The 16,646-nt window shown below is 36.7% G+C and overlaps 2 protein-coding genes across 9 annotated transcripts; both read right to left on the bottom strand.

The window, feature by feature from the left end:
• Window positions 1–980: 980 nt before the first annotated feature.
• LOC103928746 lies at window positions 981–14,966 on the bottom strand. 8 transcript variants are annotated; one of them, XM_048567979.1, is made up of 8 exons: window positions 14,479–14,949; window positions 14,043–14,278; window positions 13,656–13,851; window positions 13,033–13,186; window positions 10,781–10,924; window positions 10,441–10,587; window positions 10,155–10,232; window positions 9,504–9,976 (listed from the first exon to the last, which is right to left on the bottom strand). In XM_048567979.1, exons 3-8 carry the CDS (start codon window positions 13,845–13,847, stop codon window positions 9,915–9,917), a joined length of 777 nt encoding a protein of 258 aa, XP_048423936.1. In that variant the 5' UTR covers window positions 13,848–13,851; window positions 14,043–14,278; window positions 14,479–14,949; the 3' UTR covers window positions 9,504–9,914. The 8 variants fall into 8 exon arrangements, with proteins under 8 accessions (XP_048423972.1, XP_048423936.1, XP_048423928.1 ...); XM_048567971.1 differs by having other exon boundaries at window positions 10,399–10,587; window positions 14,479–14,942; XM_048567974.1 differs by having other exon boundaries at window positions 9,504–10,232; window positions 14,479–14,947.
• LOC103928745 (probable leucine-rich repeat receptor-like protein kinase At1g35710) lies at window positions 5,606–7,767 on the bottom strand. The gene is made up of 2 exons (XM_009337825.3): window positions 6,190–7,767; window positions 5,606–6,105 (listed from the first exon to the last, which is right to left on the bottom strand). Exons 1-2 carry the CDS (start codon window positions 7,742–7,744, stop codon window positions 5,738–5,740), a joined length of 1,923 nt encoding a protein of 640 aa, XP_009336100.2. The 5' UTR covers window positions 7,745–7,767; the 3' UTR covers window positions 5,606–5,737.
• Window positions 14,967–16,646: the final 1,680 nt, after the last annotated feature.

Genomic DNA, 16,646 nt, shown 5'->3' with positions numbered 1-16,646 from the left:
TACAAGAAGAGATTGAGATGAGACAAGTCAAGACGAATGATCAAGTTGCGGATTTGTTCACAAAAAGTTTAAGTACAGGCAAGCTCGAAAATTTTCGCTATCTGCTCAGCACAGTGCAAAGAATGAGAGTTGACATTGAGGGGGAGTGTTGAAAATCAATGTCAAAATTAGGCATGGAAAGTTAGGCAATGTTAGGTATGGTTGAATAAAAATTATTAGGTGCAATTAATGTGTTTTGTGTGGTAATAAATAATCTTAGTTTAATCATTTGGTTTGCTATAAATACCCAAGTTCTCAAGCATTGTAAATCATCTAAGGAAAAACAAAGCCTAGAGCTAAATAAGAAAAGCTTTGCTAATTAGTTTGTTTTGTGAGCTTTCTTTAAGAGTGTGCTCTATTTTCTTCTTCTTGTGATCATTAGAGTTATCTTGGATACTCTTCTTATTCAACACAGACCACATTATTTTATGATAGCTAATTGATCATTCCTCTTGGACATACATAATGCCATACATAATACCTCAGTTTATGAGTCTAAATGAAATCTAAAAATAGACAATAAGGCGCAACTCAGTAGAATCGAAGACAACAAAAATAAATATTATTTAGCATAAACTGACTTGCAAGGTCAAACGCAAGAATGCAAATGAAGACAATTCACTCCATTGTGTTCAGCAAGGCGATAAAGACGCAATGAAAATAGTATGATTTAGTGGTCCTACCTTTAACTTGATTCGAAGGAAGGGCATTAAATGTTGAGTTAACAAAATTTTGCAAGTAATGAAGTTGTGTAAAAAGTTTCACCTGAAAAGTTAAAGGCACCAAGGTAAATAAGTTAAATCCAAACCAATAACCCCAGCAATCTGATAAGTGTATTTTAGTTTAGTGAACACTCATGCATTTTCTAAGAGCCATCTCTAGTCTACCGAAAATATCGATTTTTTACTGAAGCAATCATCAACATACAGTATGTAGTAGAATTAAACCAGTTTAACTCTTTGGATCATCACCTATTCCATTGTTCACTTGATCCTCCTTGTCAAAATTTGATCGAGGAGGGTGTGTGCTGCACCGTGAGAGCTTCTTTGGTCTGCTAGTTGTCCTCTTGTTCAATGAGCTGGTATACATCTCGAAAGTGTGAGCATCCATAATAAAAACTGCACATGGTATCCATGACAAAATCAGCCTCAACAATTTAGTCCAGAGTCCAAATAATCAAATGATGTACATCAATTTTGAAGAAAAACCAGTAGTCTCACCATTAAAGTTAATATTAATGCTCGAATCCTCTTCATTGGAAAACAATGCAAGAATTCACCAAATCAAAAAACGAAAAATTGATCGCAGCAAAAAGTGCGGGATTTATTTTTATCAAGCCTATGCATAAAAATATACACAATATTTCCAACCATATCATTCCCACTAGTACGATAATATCAATAGACTTGAGCCAAGTTGAAAGTTTATTCGTCTAGAACTTTGCTTTATCCGAGATCTGTGTGTATGCATAGATAAATACACACACAAAAAAATTAAAAGAATAAAGGAAGACAGAAAACTGAGAACTGTATGTACACCAAGATGCATGTCAAGTATGATTGATGAAAGAGATGCTCTTTTTTCTTTTCTTTTGACAAAGTAACTGATGTGATTAGAAAACTAATTTAAATCGTTGAATTGCTCTCATCAAACTTTGTATCAGTTTTAGCCTCAATTCACATGATTGCGGTCATGCAAACATCGTGGCCTAGATTTTAAAAAACCTTAATCAATGCAGTGCATATTCAAAAATATGGAAAGTTCCAAAGAACATTATATTTTAGAAACTTGTGTTCGAGTTTTGAATTTCAGAGTTAATATAACAAAGTCAGCCTTGAATACAATAATTTAAAACAGAAAAGAAAATGTATCTGAAAAAAGTAACCGATGAAAAATGGAGAAATATGCACGAACCTTGGAAGTAAGAAAGCGGCTATATCTGGAAGCCATTTTGATGAATTCCTCAACAATCTAATGCGACTCAAACACTGAAGCTTAAAAGAATGGGAATCACCAAGTGGACTAAGTTTCACACACAAACCAAATACAAAGTTGCATTTACACCATTGCAACATGCTGTCACACTTTAATTCTCATGCAAAATCATACGATTGACACACACTAACATGACATTCTACATACTCATGCTATGTACTTATATGAAGAAGAGCCAATATGGTGTGTACAAACAAATTCTTAATAAAAGAATTAGCCAATTCTAAATGATAGAAACCTTATAGTTCACATTCATGGATAAACTGTTAATAAAAAAAGCCAGCCATGCAACTGTTAATAAAAAAGCTTTCAATCTCAACATAAGATTTGATACGTACATACAAAAGATACTTCGCATATAGCAAACACATATCCACTCTTTATCTAATTGAAGAAACTGAAACAATTGTATAGCTTATTATATACCTCAAAATGTCAAGTAACCAATTTGTTCGGGCAATGACGCAAAATTCTGAACATAAAAAAAGGTATATTCATTAGCAATTCAGAGCTTTTAAAATTAGCAAAATACTGGAACAACAGTAAAGAAATTGGCAAATAATTGAACGTAACGTAGGAGAAATGAACTGTATCCATATAATGGACAGAAGAGCAAAATCAGTTTTGAGAACTCACAAAATAAAAAAAATCCAATTACCACATTCACTCAAAACTAATGTTTTATTCGATTAAAAATAAAAACCCATGTAATCAGTGACGTGTCTTGGGAAAATAAACAACTTAATTATATAAATATTTATCAACTATCACGCAAATAGCAAAATATTTATCATGTAAGATTATATTGCAATTTGACAAAATATTTGGATTCTTAAAATGTTAAAGTAAAAGGGTCGAATTTTAATTAACAACTAATCAACTATATGATGACAAATCAAATTAAATTTAACAATTCAGGCTTCTTCTTGTAATTGTAAGTGTAATTATAAGTGAAAAAGAAGCAGTAAGGATAGGTTCACGAATATTGAATCAATTGAACACACCTTTATTGTAGTTCGAACTATATATGGGGTATAAGTTATCAATATTTGGATATTGTTTCTGTACCAAATTCTAAGATGCATTTTTTTGAGCCAAACACTTCAAACCCAAAATCAGTCAAAACCGAGTTAGATACGTCCATGACATAGTCTAAATTTGAGTCAGTTTATTGCAGAAGTTGATGCTGTATTTAACACATTGATCAGTTCAACGTACATTTTATCAGGCATGAATCTTTCCTAATTCACAATTGAAAGATGTGGTCGCCTTGAGCCCATTGAAAGAGCTCTTGAGAGGGTTTTGGGAGTTAAACCTCAAAGCACAAGGCTTTGACTGTTGAAGCCACGCCGCTTTGTAGCCGAGGGAACAATTGGTTCCGGTGGAAAAGGTAGCTGCTGATGTTGCTGCCATCCCTCATGCTCTGTAGCACACTTAAATTCAAATCGAACTCAAAAATTCGAATTCAAAAACACAAAAAAGCAAACATACCATGGAGCTGGCCTCTGTCGAGAGTCGCTCAATCCCTCTGCAACCCCACCCATCCGTACAACTACACTACCAGATGCTACCAGATAACAATTCGTACGAAATAGGTGCGAATGCCTTTGTTGCCTTCTTAAGCTCCAGCAGTGGGATGACAACAGAAACCTGATCTGATAGTATTACATCAAACGATGGCCACATGACCAGCATGCAGGGAGCAACAAAAAGGCACCGTATACATGCACACAAAGCATGGAGTCGATAGAATATATGTCCAGGGGCAGGAAAGCTCCATATACAGTAACAGGAAAGATGCCTGTAAAACCAAATAACAGTAAAACATCAAAACTATGCAGTGATCTTGAATGACAATTGATCAACGCGAAACTGAAAAAAAATAAAAATAAAATATAGGAAAACATGTTATGATGTTCCAACTTCTATACATTCCCAAAGGGCCTAAAGTAAGTGAAGCGTGTAGAGTTGTAAACCATCTTCTAACCCCAAGGCCTAACTCTACTAATGTAGTAACCTATTTGATGAGGTTCTCATTTACAAGAAATTTTTCCTTGTGCCGTAACACAAGTGGTACACCACCTGTTATTCTATAAGTGGTGGGAAATTTTATTTTTTATGTTATTACTTTTTTAACACAAAAATCTCACCAAGAACACGTGGTGTATCACCCGTGTTCATGGCACTTTGAAAAATCTATCCTCATTTACCGTTTTAGAAAAGGAACATCCAACCTGAGATGATGACAAGGGAAGCTTGACCGTATCTGAAATTTCATCACCCTGAGATGATGACAAGGGAAGCTATCTTGCTTCGTAGGACCAAATGGCTGGGGGAGAGTTTCTTCTGGAATTTCATAATCCTGAAAACATATTAAGCAATTTTAGGCCACATGTTATTGAGAAAGTAGTTCAAGAAATAGAATGTCAAACTGATGAGGAGAAAATCTTCACACCAATAACTTCCCAGATTACCGTTCGATTAAAATTACATAGAGCACTCAACAATCAAATCGCCGACGCTTTTGGCGGCGGCCTTTCCGAAGTCTCCTATGGAGAGCGCGAAGTTGGTATTTCGGGCACGGCGGATGAGTGTTTCGGACTTCTGAGGGTTCTGGGTGCTCCGTACCTTGTTGCCTGAGACTTTCGAGGGATTTGGGTATCGGGCTTTCTTTTCCCGTCTTCTGGGTGTCCTGGATGTTGTTGAGAATGAATCCACGTTGATGGGAGGATGCATCTTGTTTAAGCTTACAAGAGGTTAAATTGTTTTCCATATTGTCAATTGGTTTTATAGTAGAATTTCAACTTTCTTTATAATGTCAGAGCCAAATTTTCACATATTTGAAGCCAAACGGCCACTTACATTCTACGTCACCCTGTTGTGTTGTTCACGTTTAAACTTGAAAATTTACCACAAGTGTAGGAACGTGAATGATGGACCTTGAATGAGCTTATAAAATGTTGGTTTACTCTTTATATTGTCAATTAATTTTATGATGGAACCTTCGTCAGATATGGGGTTTGTGAGGAACTCATTGCCTAGATAAAGTGAAATGTGGGACTCGGAATTGAAAAGGTGAGATCTTGAGCGGCCGCAGTCACAGAGGAGGAGATGAAGAAGAAGAGGAAGAAGAAGAATGGCACTGGTGTGACCCGTTGCTTCCCGCCTAATAGATCCGTTGGCTCTCGCATTTCTCTTGGAGTAGGCTGGGTGGAGCACTCATTTGTTTATTGGGCTCGGAGTCCAAAATCTCACGTTCCAAATAAACAATTTAGTGAGCAGATATAAACAAGTTTACCCAAAAAAAAAAAAAAAAAAAACTCTTCTTCTCCCTTGTAAAGTTGTAGTTCAAATTTCCTTTTATTTAACAATTGACATAGATAAGAAAAAAAGAGGGAAATCTCAATTAATTAAATAAATACGTTATTCTATTTGGATTTCTTGCTTGATAATAATATTAGTATCATTGGCTTTGATTACATAAGCGGTATGATTGATATATGTTTCTTTTATTCATAGGCCAGAAGATCTCAAACAAGAAAAATAAAGCAAATTAAAAATGAAATAATTATTAAACACACTCTGAATGTTGTTTGGTTGATATATATTATGATTAATAGCTTCAAGCATAGATAGACATGAAACAAAAGCAATAGCCATTATGTGCCAATCTTACAGCTTAAGTAAACATAGAATTCAGCTCCTAGCTTCCATTAGCTTGTAGCCCCAGCCCCATTAGCTTGCTAATGCTCAGAATACCAAATGGTTCAGGAAGGCAAGGCAAGGCTTGAGCTGATAGTTTTTGTGCCACAAAAGACATCGGAGGTCGATATATGGGATGTGCACGTGTACAAGCAAATGCTAAACTCATCACAAGCACCACTGCTTTTGCCAATTCATCAGTCGGAGACTCAAGCCGTTGGTCTAACACATTTTTCAAAAGCAACCCTACATTGTCCTGCAATAATCTTGACATATCTCCAGGGTGCTTTCCCATCATCACTTCTAGTGCTACGACTCCAAAGCTATATACGTCACACTTATCCGTGACCCGCATAGTCAATGCAAGCTCTGCACATCAAAAAAGGTAAACAGTATCTTAAGATGCTGAAATTAATATGAACCTAAAATGTACAAGTTTAAGTGTTTCATTACCTGGTGCCATGTAGCCAATTGAACCAACAATATGTGTCCAGTTGGATGAATTAGTACTCAATAGTCTTGCAGTTCCAAAATCTGAGAGTCGAGGCTCAAAATTTTGATCGAGTAATACATTGTTGACATTTACATCGCGGTGCACAATTGGCGGACTGCAGTCATTGTGCAAGTAAGAAAGTGCATGAGCAAGTCCTTTCAAAATTTTGACCCTAGTAGCCCAGCCAAGTTCAGTAACCCCTTCAACCCCATACAATGATTTTCCCAGACTGCCTCTCTCGAAGTATTCATAAAGCAAGAATATGCAACCCCTTGTGGAACAGAAGCCGTATTGCCTTATGATGTTGCGATGTCGGATATTTATCAAAGTTCGGATTTCATTCTCAAAACTTCGGAAATTAATTGCTGGAATATCATTAGAGTCTTCCATGTTAAGCCTCTTAACTGCAACAACTTGGCCTGACTCCAACTCTGCTTTATATACTCTTCCAAATCCTCCTATTCCAATGCAGTACTTCTCATGAAAGTCATCTACGGCTTTCACAACTTCTCCAAATGTAAACTTTACTTCCTCTTGCACTATCATTGACTCAAAATTCTCGAAGTTATTAGAAGTTTTGATTTCCTGAGGTCGGAGTTTGGATCTCTTGCGTAATACTAATAAGAGAAAGAAAGCAATGATAGTTGCAACCACGCCAAAAGCCAAAAAGAATATGATGACAACAACAACCATATTGACGCCGTTTTTTCTTTTACATGCAGCCTCTCCCTTTGCATCTCTCCACATGCCATAGTTTCCAACAAAAGTTGCATTTTGGAAATTGCCACAAATTGGAATTGGCCCTGTGAGGTTGTTATAAGAAAAGTCAAAGATGGTTAGTTTATCCGTGTTGAGAAATCCTGATGGGATTTCCCCAAAGAGATGGTTGTGTGATACATTGAAAATCTTTAATCCCAAGAGAAAATTGCTGCCGGAATCAGGTGGTATTACCCCTGTCAAATTGTTATTAGACAAATCGAGAAACTCAACCCTAGTGAAAGTGACGATACTCAGAGGGATCACTCCTGTCAAATTGTTGTTGGACAAATCGAGATACAGAATCTGAGTGAAATTGCCAATACTCTGAGGGATCACTCCTGTCAAATGGTTCCTGCTCACGTTTAGTCTGGATAGCAAGTTTAGATTTCCAATTTGACTATGAAGTTGCCCACCAAAATCATTAGAATCTAGGCTTAGAATATTCAAATTTGTCAACTGCCCAAGCTCAGGTGGAATATTCCCACTGAAGCTATTGCCTCGAAGATACAAATCGACAACTAGAGTCCAATTGGAGATCACGGAAGGCAAGATTGGACCGGTAAATACATTATCGGAGAAATCCAACTGGAGAATGCTGTTCAGATTGGACAAGGACTGTGGCAGTTCCCCGCTAAGAAAATTGGAAGCCAGGGACAGGTGCGTGAGGTGGGTACAATGGCCAAGCTCAGAAGGGATTGAAGAGTTTAAGGAATTCATTCCAAGATCAAGGGACTGAAGCTCCCTGAGTTGACCCATGGTAGTTGGAATCTTTCCTTGGAATAGGTTATCGTTGAGATTTAAGTACTCAAGCTTGCCCAGTTTGGTAAATACCAGGTCTGGTATTTGGCCAGTCAACTGATTTCGAGACAAATCCAAGGTCGTCAAGTTTTGGCATTCAAATATAAAATCTGGGAATTCTGAATGGATAGCGTTTTGATTAAGATTAAGGTGTGTCAAGGATTGCATGGCTGAAAATTTAGACCAGTTTGAAGCTTTCAAGTGGTTTTTTCCAAGATGCAAAAATTGTACCTTTTGGAGATTGCTGAGTTGGTAGGGGATTGTACCGTTGAGATTGTTGTTGTAGAAAGTTAGAAACTCGATCTTTGTTAAGAGGCCAATCTCCGCGGGTATTTCTTGCTCAAATAAGTTGTTGGCCAAGTCCAAGATTGTCAGCCTAGTGAGGTTGCCAATAGCAGATGGTATGGGCCCAATAAAACGGTTTTGATTGAGGTAGAAGCGAGTGAGATTAAGAAATGGGGTGAAGTTGAAGTGGGTTAGTGTTCCTCTGATCTGGAAGTTGGAGAGATGTATTTCGGAAACTGTTTTGGTATTGCGGTGACAGACAATGGCAGTCCAGTTGCAAAGGTTGTTGAGGTTGGCGAGGGACCATGAATCGACGGGAGAAGGTGAATAATTAAAGTAGAAGCGGCTCTTCCAAGCTATCAGAGCTTCTGCCTGCGTCCCCGGTGAGGAGGTAGAAATTGATGGAAGCAGGGAAAGCAAGAAAAAATGAAGGAGAAAGGGAGGCATCTGAACTCTTTTCATGGTGTTATTTTTCAAGCTTAGCAGAGTTGCTCTGTTATGTTTCCAGTCAAGCAATATTTACGCTGCTATTCGAATGCTTTGACCAAAGACTGCATAGTAATTATTTGTATGACGAATGCTGTTTATTACCATTGTTGACCAAAGACTTAATGTACCTTTTATGTCAGAATTATCAAAATGTGCACAATAGTTTTATGCCGTTACACTTCATAAAAAAAATAATGTTATTGTTATCATCTATTTGTACCATCTTTTGTATAATTTCTTTAATAAAAATAAGACTCACACGTGTATCTTTATTAATGAGATAATACAAATTGTTGGCAAGTGTTACATTACTCTAAAAAAAATTTAGTTTGATGATGTAACACACATGTGCATCCGACATATTTGATTCAAAGTATGTGTTGAGACCAAATCTAACGTAGGATGCAAATTTGGGTATTAGTTTGTTTTAGGTCTCATTCTGGATCCTATGTCTTGCCGCGTAGTCAAATTGATGAAACTCTCATATAGAACCCATGGTTTGTTATATTTAGTTAACCTTAGTTAATAGATATTTTTAATTCCGTAACTAAATCAAAACTAGTTGAAATTTCGGAGGTGCAGAGTTTCCAGTCCTTTCTTTACACGTGGAAATTCCGAAAGGATTTTTCAACTCAATCAAGAGCTGTGTGGTGCCAATGTTGATTGACGCGGTCTAGTCTTCCCGTGGCCCCATTCATTTGCGCAGACTATTCAAAGTCCAGCCCCAGCATGTGGGTTTACGCATGGAAATGTGTTGCACGCAAACATAACAAACACGACACGTAATTGAACATAAACACAACAAATACGACACGTAATTGAAAAAGAAAAGATGATCTAGAAGAGTGCAGTATGTGTTCTGATGGGTGATTTTCAAATAAAGCAAGCAGCAGTAGCAAGTGAACCGAGTTGATCATGTCTTTACCAAAACACTTGCAAGATCTTCAAGTAACAATTAATCAGATTAATTAATTAGAAATACAAATGGACACTTTTTCAAACATTTTTACACTTGACAAAATTAGCCAATTAGCTAATAGAAGAGACAAATTTTCCAAATCCCCGTAGAAATTCTAACATCATGAATCACAAACAAATGCATATAACAAAAAGCAACTGAAATACAGAAAAACCTTGAAGGTGTTATAGAAATTACTAGTAAAAAATGCCCGCACGATGCTGCAGGATTGAAAACAGTACATATAGTACTACTTAGATACTTGATGTGCTAGTACATAACATATACATAGACCACATTGTCCTATTTACAACATAGACAACATTATCTTCTGATAGCTAATTGATGATTCTTATATTTCACTCTATTTACAAAAGCGACCACCAACATTGTCGCTTAAATTCCTCCATTCATTCTTGGACATTCATAATGCCTCAGTTTATGAGTGTAAATGAAATCTAAAAATAGACAATAAGGTTCAACTCAGTAGAATCTAAGACAAGGAAAAATAAATACTATTTAGCATAAATTGACTTGCAAGTTCAAATGTAAGAATGCAAATGAAGACAATTCATTCCATTGTGTTCAGCAAGAGGATAAAGAGGCGATGAAAATAGTATGATTTAGTGATCCTACCTTTAACTTGATTCGATGGAAGGGCATTGAATGTTGACTCAACAAAATTTTGCAATGAAGTTGCGTAACAAATTTCACCTGAAAAGTTAAAGGCACCAAGGTAAATATGGAAAATCCAAACCAATAACCAACCACAGCAATCTCAGAAGTGTATTTTATTTTAGAGAACAGTCACGCATTTTCTAACAGCCATCTCTAGTCTACCGAAAATATTGATTTTTGACTGAAGAAATCATCAACATACGGTGTGTAGTAGAATTAAACCAGTTTCTCTTTGGATCATCACCAATTCCATTCTTCACTGGATCCCCCTTGTCAAAATTTGATTGAGGAGGGTGTATGCTGCACCGAGAGAGCTTCTTTGGTCTGCTAGATGTCCTCTTGTTCAACGAGCTGGTATACAGCTCAAAAGTGTGAGAATCCATAATAAAAACTGCACACGGTATCCATGACAAAATCAGCTTCAACAATTTAGTCCAAAGTCCAAATAATCAAATGACGCACATGAATTTTGAAGAAAAATAACACAAAGGAGGTTGATATATAAAACTCGAAACTGAGAGAAGAACAAACAATATATTTCATAAAATCCACAAAATCCTATACATGGAAATGTAAATACCTACCACTTTGTTTTGATTCTTTGGCAGAATCACTAATAGCATCCAGCCTTTTCTTGCTTGGAGATGCATAACTCAACTGTTCATTATGTGGGGTGACTGGAAAACCAGTAGTCTCACCTTTACTGACAATATTAATGCTCGAATCCTCTTCATTAGAAAACAATGCAAGAATTCACCAAATCAAAAAACGAAAAATTGATTGCAGCAAAAAGTGCAGGATTTATTTTTATCAAGCCTATGCATAAAAATATACACAATATTTCCAACCATATAATTCCCACTAATACGATAATATCACCAGACTTAGCCAAGTTGAACGTTTATTCGTCTAATCAGTTTATTACAATTAAAAAACATCTAGAACTTCGCTTTATCCGAGATCTGTGTGTATGCATAGATAAATACATACACACAAAAAAAATTAAAAAATAAAGGAAGACAGAAAACTGAGAACTGTATGTACACTAAGATGCATGTCAAGTATGATTGATGAAAGAGATGCTCTTTTTTTTTTTTTTTCTTTTGACAAAGTAACTAATGTGATTAGAAAACTAATTTAAATGGTTGAATTGCTCTCATCAAACTTTGTATCAGTTTTAGCCTCGATTCACATGATTGCGGGCATGCAAACATCGTGGCCTTGAATTTAAAAAACCTTAATCGATGTAGTGCAACTCAGAAATATGAAAAGTTCCAAAGATCATTATATTAGAAACTTGTGTTCGGATTTCAGAGTTAATATAACAAAGTCAGCCTTGAATGCTATAATTTAAAACAGAAAAGAAAATGTATCTAAAAAAAAGTAACCGATGAAAAAAAAAAGGAGAAATATGCACGAATCTTGGAAGTAAGAAAGCGGCTGAATTATTCAACAATCTAACGCGACTCAAACACTTAAGTTTAAAAGAATGGGAAACCATTTACCAAGTGGACTAAGTTTTACACAGAGACTAAATACAAAGTTGCATTTACACCATGGCAACCTGCTATCACTCTGTAATTCTCATGCAAAATCATACGACACACAGACATGACATTCTACATACTCATGCTATATAATTATATGAAGAAGAGCCAATATGGTGTGTAAAAACAAATTCTTAATAAAAGAATAAGCCAATTCTAATTAATAGAAACCTTATAGTTCACATTCATGGATAAACAGATAATAAAAAAAAGCCAGCCATGCAACTGTTGATAAAAAAAGCTTTCAATCTCAACATAAGATTTGATATGTACATTGAAAAGGTACTTCGCATATAGCAAACATATATCCACTCTGTATCTAAACGTAGAAACTGAAACAAAAGTAAAGCAAATTATATACCTCAAAATGTCAAGTAACCAATTTGTTCCGCCAATGACCCAAAACTCTAAACATAAAAAAAGGTATATTCGTTACCAATTCAGAGCTTTTAAAATTAGCAAATACTGAAACTACAGTAAAGAAATTGGCAAATAATTGAACGTAACATAGGAGAAATTAACTTTGTCCATATAATGGACAGAAGCGCAAAATCAGTTTTGAGAAGATATTAGAGGATATTGTAGATATCAGAATATCAATACAAAAATATGACTCACAAAATAAAAAATCCAATCACCACATTCACTCAAAACTGATGCGAGTGTTGTGATCCATACTCTATTCGCTTAAAAATAAAAACCCATGTGATCAGTGATCATGTCTTGGTAAAATAAACAACTTAATTATATAAATATTTATCAACTATTACGCAGATAGCAAAATATTTATCATGTAAGATTATATGCAATCCTAATCTGGTTGCAATTTGGTAAAATATCTGGATTCTTAAAATGTTAAAGTAAAAAGGTTGAATTTTAATTAACAACTAATCAACTATATGATGACGAATCAAATTAAATTAACAATTCAGCAGAAGAAGCTTATTGTAATTGTAAGTGTAATTGTAAGTGACAAAGAAGCAGTAAGGGTAGGTTCACCGATATTGAATCAATTGAACACACCTTCATTGTAGTTCGAACTATATATGCAGTATAAGGTATCAATATTTGGATATTGTTTCTGTACCAAAATCTAGGATGCATTTTTTTAAGCCAAACATTTAAAACTCAAAATCAGTCAAAACCAAGTTAGATACTTCCATGACATAGTCTAAATTTGAGTCAGTTTATTGCAGAAGTTGATGCTGTATTTTAATACATTGATCAGTTCAACATACATTTTATCAGGCATTGAATATTTCCTAATTCACAATTGAAAATGTGGTCACCTTGAGCCCATTGAAAGAGCTCTTGAGAGGGTTTTGGGAGTTGAACCTCAAAGCACAAGGCTTTGACTGTTGAAACCATGCCGCTTTGTGGCCAAGGGAACAATTGATTCCAGTGGAACAGGTAGCTGCTGATGTTGCTGCCATCCCTCATGCTCTGTAGCACACATAAATTCAAATCGAACTCAAAAATTCGAATTCAAAAACACAAAAGAAACATACCATGGAGCTGACCTCTGTTGAGAGTCCCTCACTCCCTCTGCAACCCCACCCATCCTTACCAAAAGATGTTATGATGTTCCAACTTCTATACATTCCCAAAGGGCCTAAAGGAAGTGAAGCGTGTAAAGTTGTAAACCATCTTCTAACCCCAAGGCCTAACTCTACTTATGTAGTAACCTATTTGATGAAGTTCCCATTTACAAGAAATTTTTCCTTGTGCCCGTAACACAAGTGGTACACCACATGTTATTCTATAAGTGGTGGGAAATTTTATTTTTTTTTGTTATTATTTTTTTAACACAAGAATCTCACCACTTGTATAGGGACACATGGTGTATCAACCTGTGTTCCGGGCACCCTGAAAAATCTGTCCCCATTTACCGTTTTAGAAAATGAACATCCAACCTGAGATGATGACAACAGAAGCTTGACCGTATCTGAAATTTCATTACCCTGAGATGATGACAACAGAAGCTTGACCGTATCTGAAATTTCATCACCCTGAGATGATGACAAGGGAAGCTTGTCCGTATCTGATCACATATCTTGATTCGTAGGACCAAATGGCTGGGGGAGAGTTTCTTCTGGAATTTCATAATCCTGAAAACATATTAAGTATTGTTAGACCACATGTTATTCAGAAAGTAGTTCAACAAATAGAATGTAACTGATGAGGAGAAAATCTTGACACCAATAACTTCCCAGATTACCGTTCGATTAAAATTACATAGAGCACTCAACAATTAAACCATATTAGTGATGCCATATCCGAAACTGAGTATTGGCGATACCTCAGGATGGGATTTTGGAAAGATCAGCAAGCCGCTTATGAAATAACTTCCTCAAATGCATACTCCCACCTTCGGATTTTGACTTTTCATCGCTCTCCAATGCATCAGCATTGATGGTGACATGAAGATCCGGCTTCAGACAACTGGTTCTCTCATCCTTAATAAGCACTTTTTTTATTTCAATCACCTCAGGCATAACAAACTTCGGCTGAGCTAAGTGACCATATGTAAACCTCCTATGGATCGAGTTAGAAAAAATCGATCAACTTCTAAAATATCTTAATTCCATTTTCTCATCAACCAAACAGTTAATTAAAAAGAAAATAAGCACATAAATTAGCCAACCAGAAATCAAAGAAATCAAAATCCACCCGGAAATGGAGGACCAAAATCACACACAGATTTTATGCAAAACAACCGAATTTTGAAGCCTTACATCTCGGATAGCTTCTCTGGGAAACTGACACAAGTCTTCTTCAAGGCTTTCTCTCCCCATGGATCGATCTGGTCGGTCCGTCGCTTCTGGGTCAATTCGCCGACGCTCTTGGCGGCGGCCCTTCTGATGTCTCCTATGGAGAGCGCGAAGTTGGCGTTTTGGGCACGGCGGATGAGTGCTTCGGACCTCTGAGGGGTCTGGGTGCTCAGCGCCTCGTTGCCTGAGACTTTCGAGGGATTTGGGCTTAGGGCTTTCTTTTCCCGGCTTCTGGGTGTCCTGGATCTGAAGGTTTGCGAGGAACTCATTGCCGAGATAAAGCGAGATGCGGGATTTGGAATCGACAGGGTGAGACCTTGAGGGGCCGCGGTCTCAGAGGAGGTGATAAAGAAGACGAGGAAGGAGAATCAGTGGGGACTTTGAGGGTTTTTCGGTATTTAAGTGGATTTCTAAGGCGGGAAAGATGAGGTGGCACTGGTGTGTTACACAGACACAGATAAGAAAAAAGAAAAGAAATCTCAATTAATTATATAAATATGTTACTCTATTTGTATTTCTTGTTTGATAATAATATTAGTATCATTCGCTTTGATTACGTGAGCTGTATGATTAGAGAAAAATTAGTGTGGAACATGGCTTGCCATTGGATTTTGTTGAGTGATACTTCAATCCACTCAAATTTCATGGTAAGTTTTAAATAAAATATTTTATCATTATTTTATATTTACATTCTCATAATTATTTTTATGCTAATTAATATACATCATACACCATGAGATCAATGTAATGGTTCATTTTTTTCTTCCTTTCCTCACTCTCTTTTTTATTCCCAAATTTTTCATATCTCCATTGCCTCAGCACTCTCACATCAATTGAAAAAAAATCAAAATTAGACTAACATATTCTTAAAATACTCATAATAAAGAAAAGTAGATGTTGTGTCAAACATAGCCAAATAACAGAATTCATATTATAAATATAAAGAAACCTCCTCACCCGAACCCAAAAACCCCCGATTTTAAGAAAGAAACAAATAACCCTAATATGCGATCAAACAAACAATTGTATAATGAACAAAAAAAAGGAATATTTTTTTTTTTCTTATTTTTTTGGTAAACAAAAAGAGTATTATTCAAGGAACCAAAAACCCCCAATCACCACTGGGTGCCGAATATATATATTGTTTAAGAAAAGCAAGAAACAGGGAGAGAATAAAATGAAGAGTCCTACTGCAAAATATAATTTGGAGGGAACATTTGGGAAGAAAAACAGGGGATAAGAAGAAATTAGGGTAAATTACATAATTACCTCAATTATTGGTCTCACGACACTTTCATACCTAATCTTTTTAAAATGACAATGTCATACTTCATCTTACGAATTTGTGCCAATGTCATACTTCTATTAATTTTTCTGTTAAGTGCCGACGTTGCCACATGCGGGATCCACTCACTAATCCAACTGGATTAAAAAATTATTAAATATATTTTTAATAATTAAAAATTAAAAAATAAATTTTTTTTATTAAATCTCCCCCTCTTTCTCCTCTCTCTCCCCCTTCTCTCTCGCCTCTCTCTCTTCTCTGCATCCCCAAAACCCTTTCCCACCGGACTCCCCCTCCATTCCCTGTCTCTCTCTCTCTTCTCCCCCATCTTCATCTTCTTCCCCCTACCTGCCAACCCAGGAAAAAAAAATAAAATAAGCCCAAACTTCCCCAACCCCTTCCCCTTCCCTTCATCCTCTCCTCTCTTCTCCCCTATCTTCATCTTCTTCCCAATTCGTGTCACATCCCGGGCCCGCTCCACCACCGTAGCACGATATTGTCTGCTTTGGGCTTACCATTCCCTCACGGTTTTGTTTTTGGGAACTCACGAGCAACTTCCCAGTGGGTCACCCATCATGGGATTGCTCTAGCCTCCTTCTCGCTTAACTTCGGAGTTCCTACGGAACCCGAAGCCAGTGAGCTCCCAAAAGGCCTCGTGCTAGGTAAGGATGGGAATATACATTTAAGGATCACTTCCCTAGGCGATGTGGGATGTCACAATCCATCCCCCTTAGGGGCCCGACGTCCTCGTCGGCACATCACGGCCAGGGTTAGGCTCTGATACCAAATTGTCACATCCCGGCCCGGGCGGGACCACTTCCCGGGCCCGCTTCACCACCGTAGCACG

The sequence above is a fragment of a genome, unplaced genomic scaffold (assembly GCF_019419815.1).
Source record: "Pyrus x bretschneideri cultivar Hongxiangsu unplaced genomic scaffold, Pyrus_bretschneideri_v1 Contig10, whole genome shotgun sequence".
Classification (NCBI taxonomy): domain Eukaryota; kingdom Viridiplantae; phylum Streptophyta; class Magnoliopsida; order Rosales; family Rosaceae; genus Pyrus; species Pyrus x bretschneideri.
The sequence above is the reverse complement of the archived record's forward strand: the minus strand, read 5'-3'. Positions and strand labels throughout refer to the sequence as shown.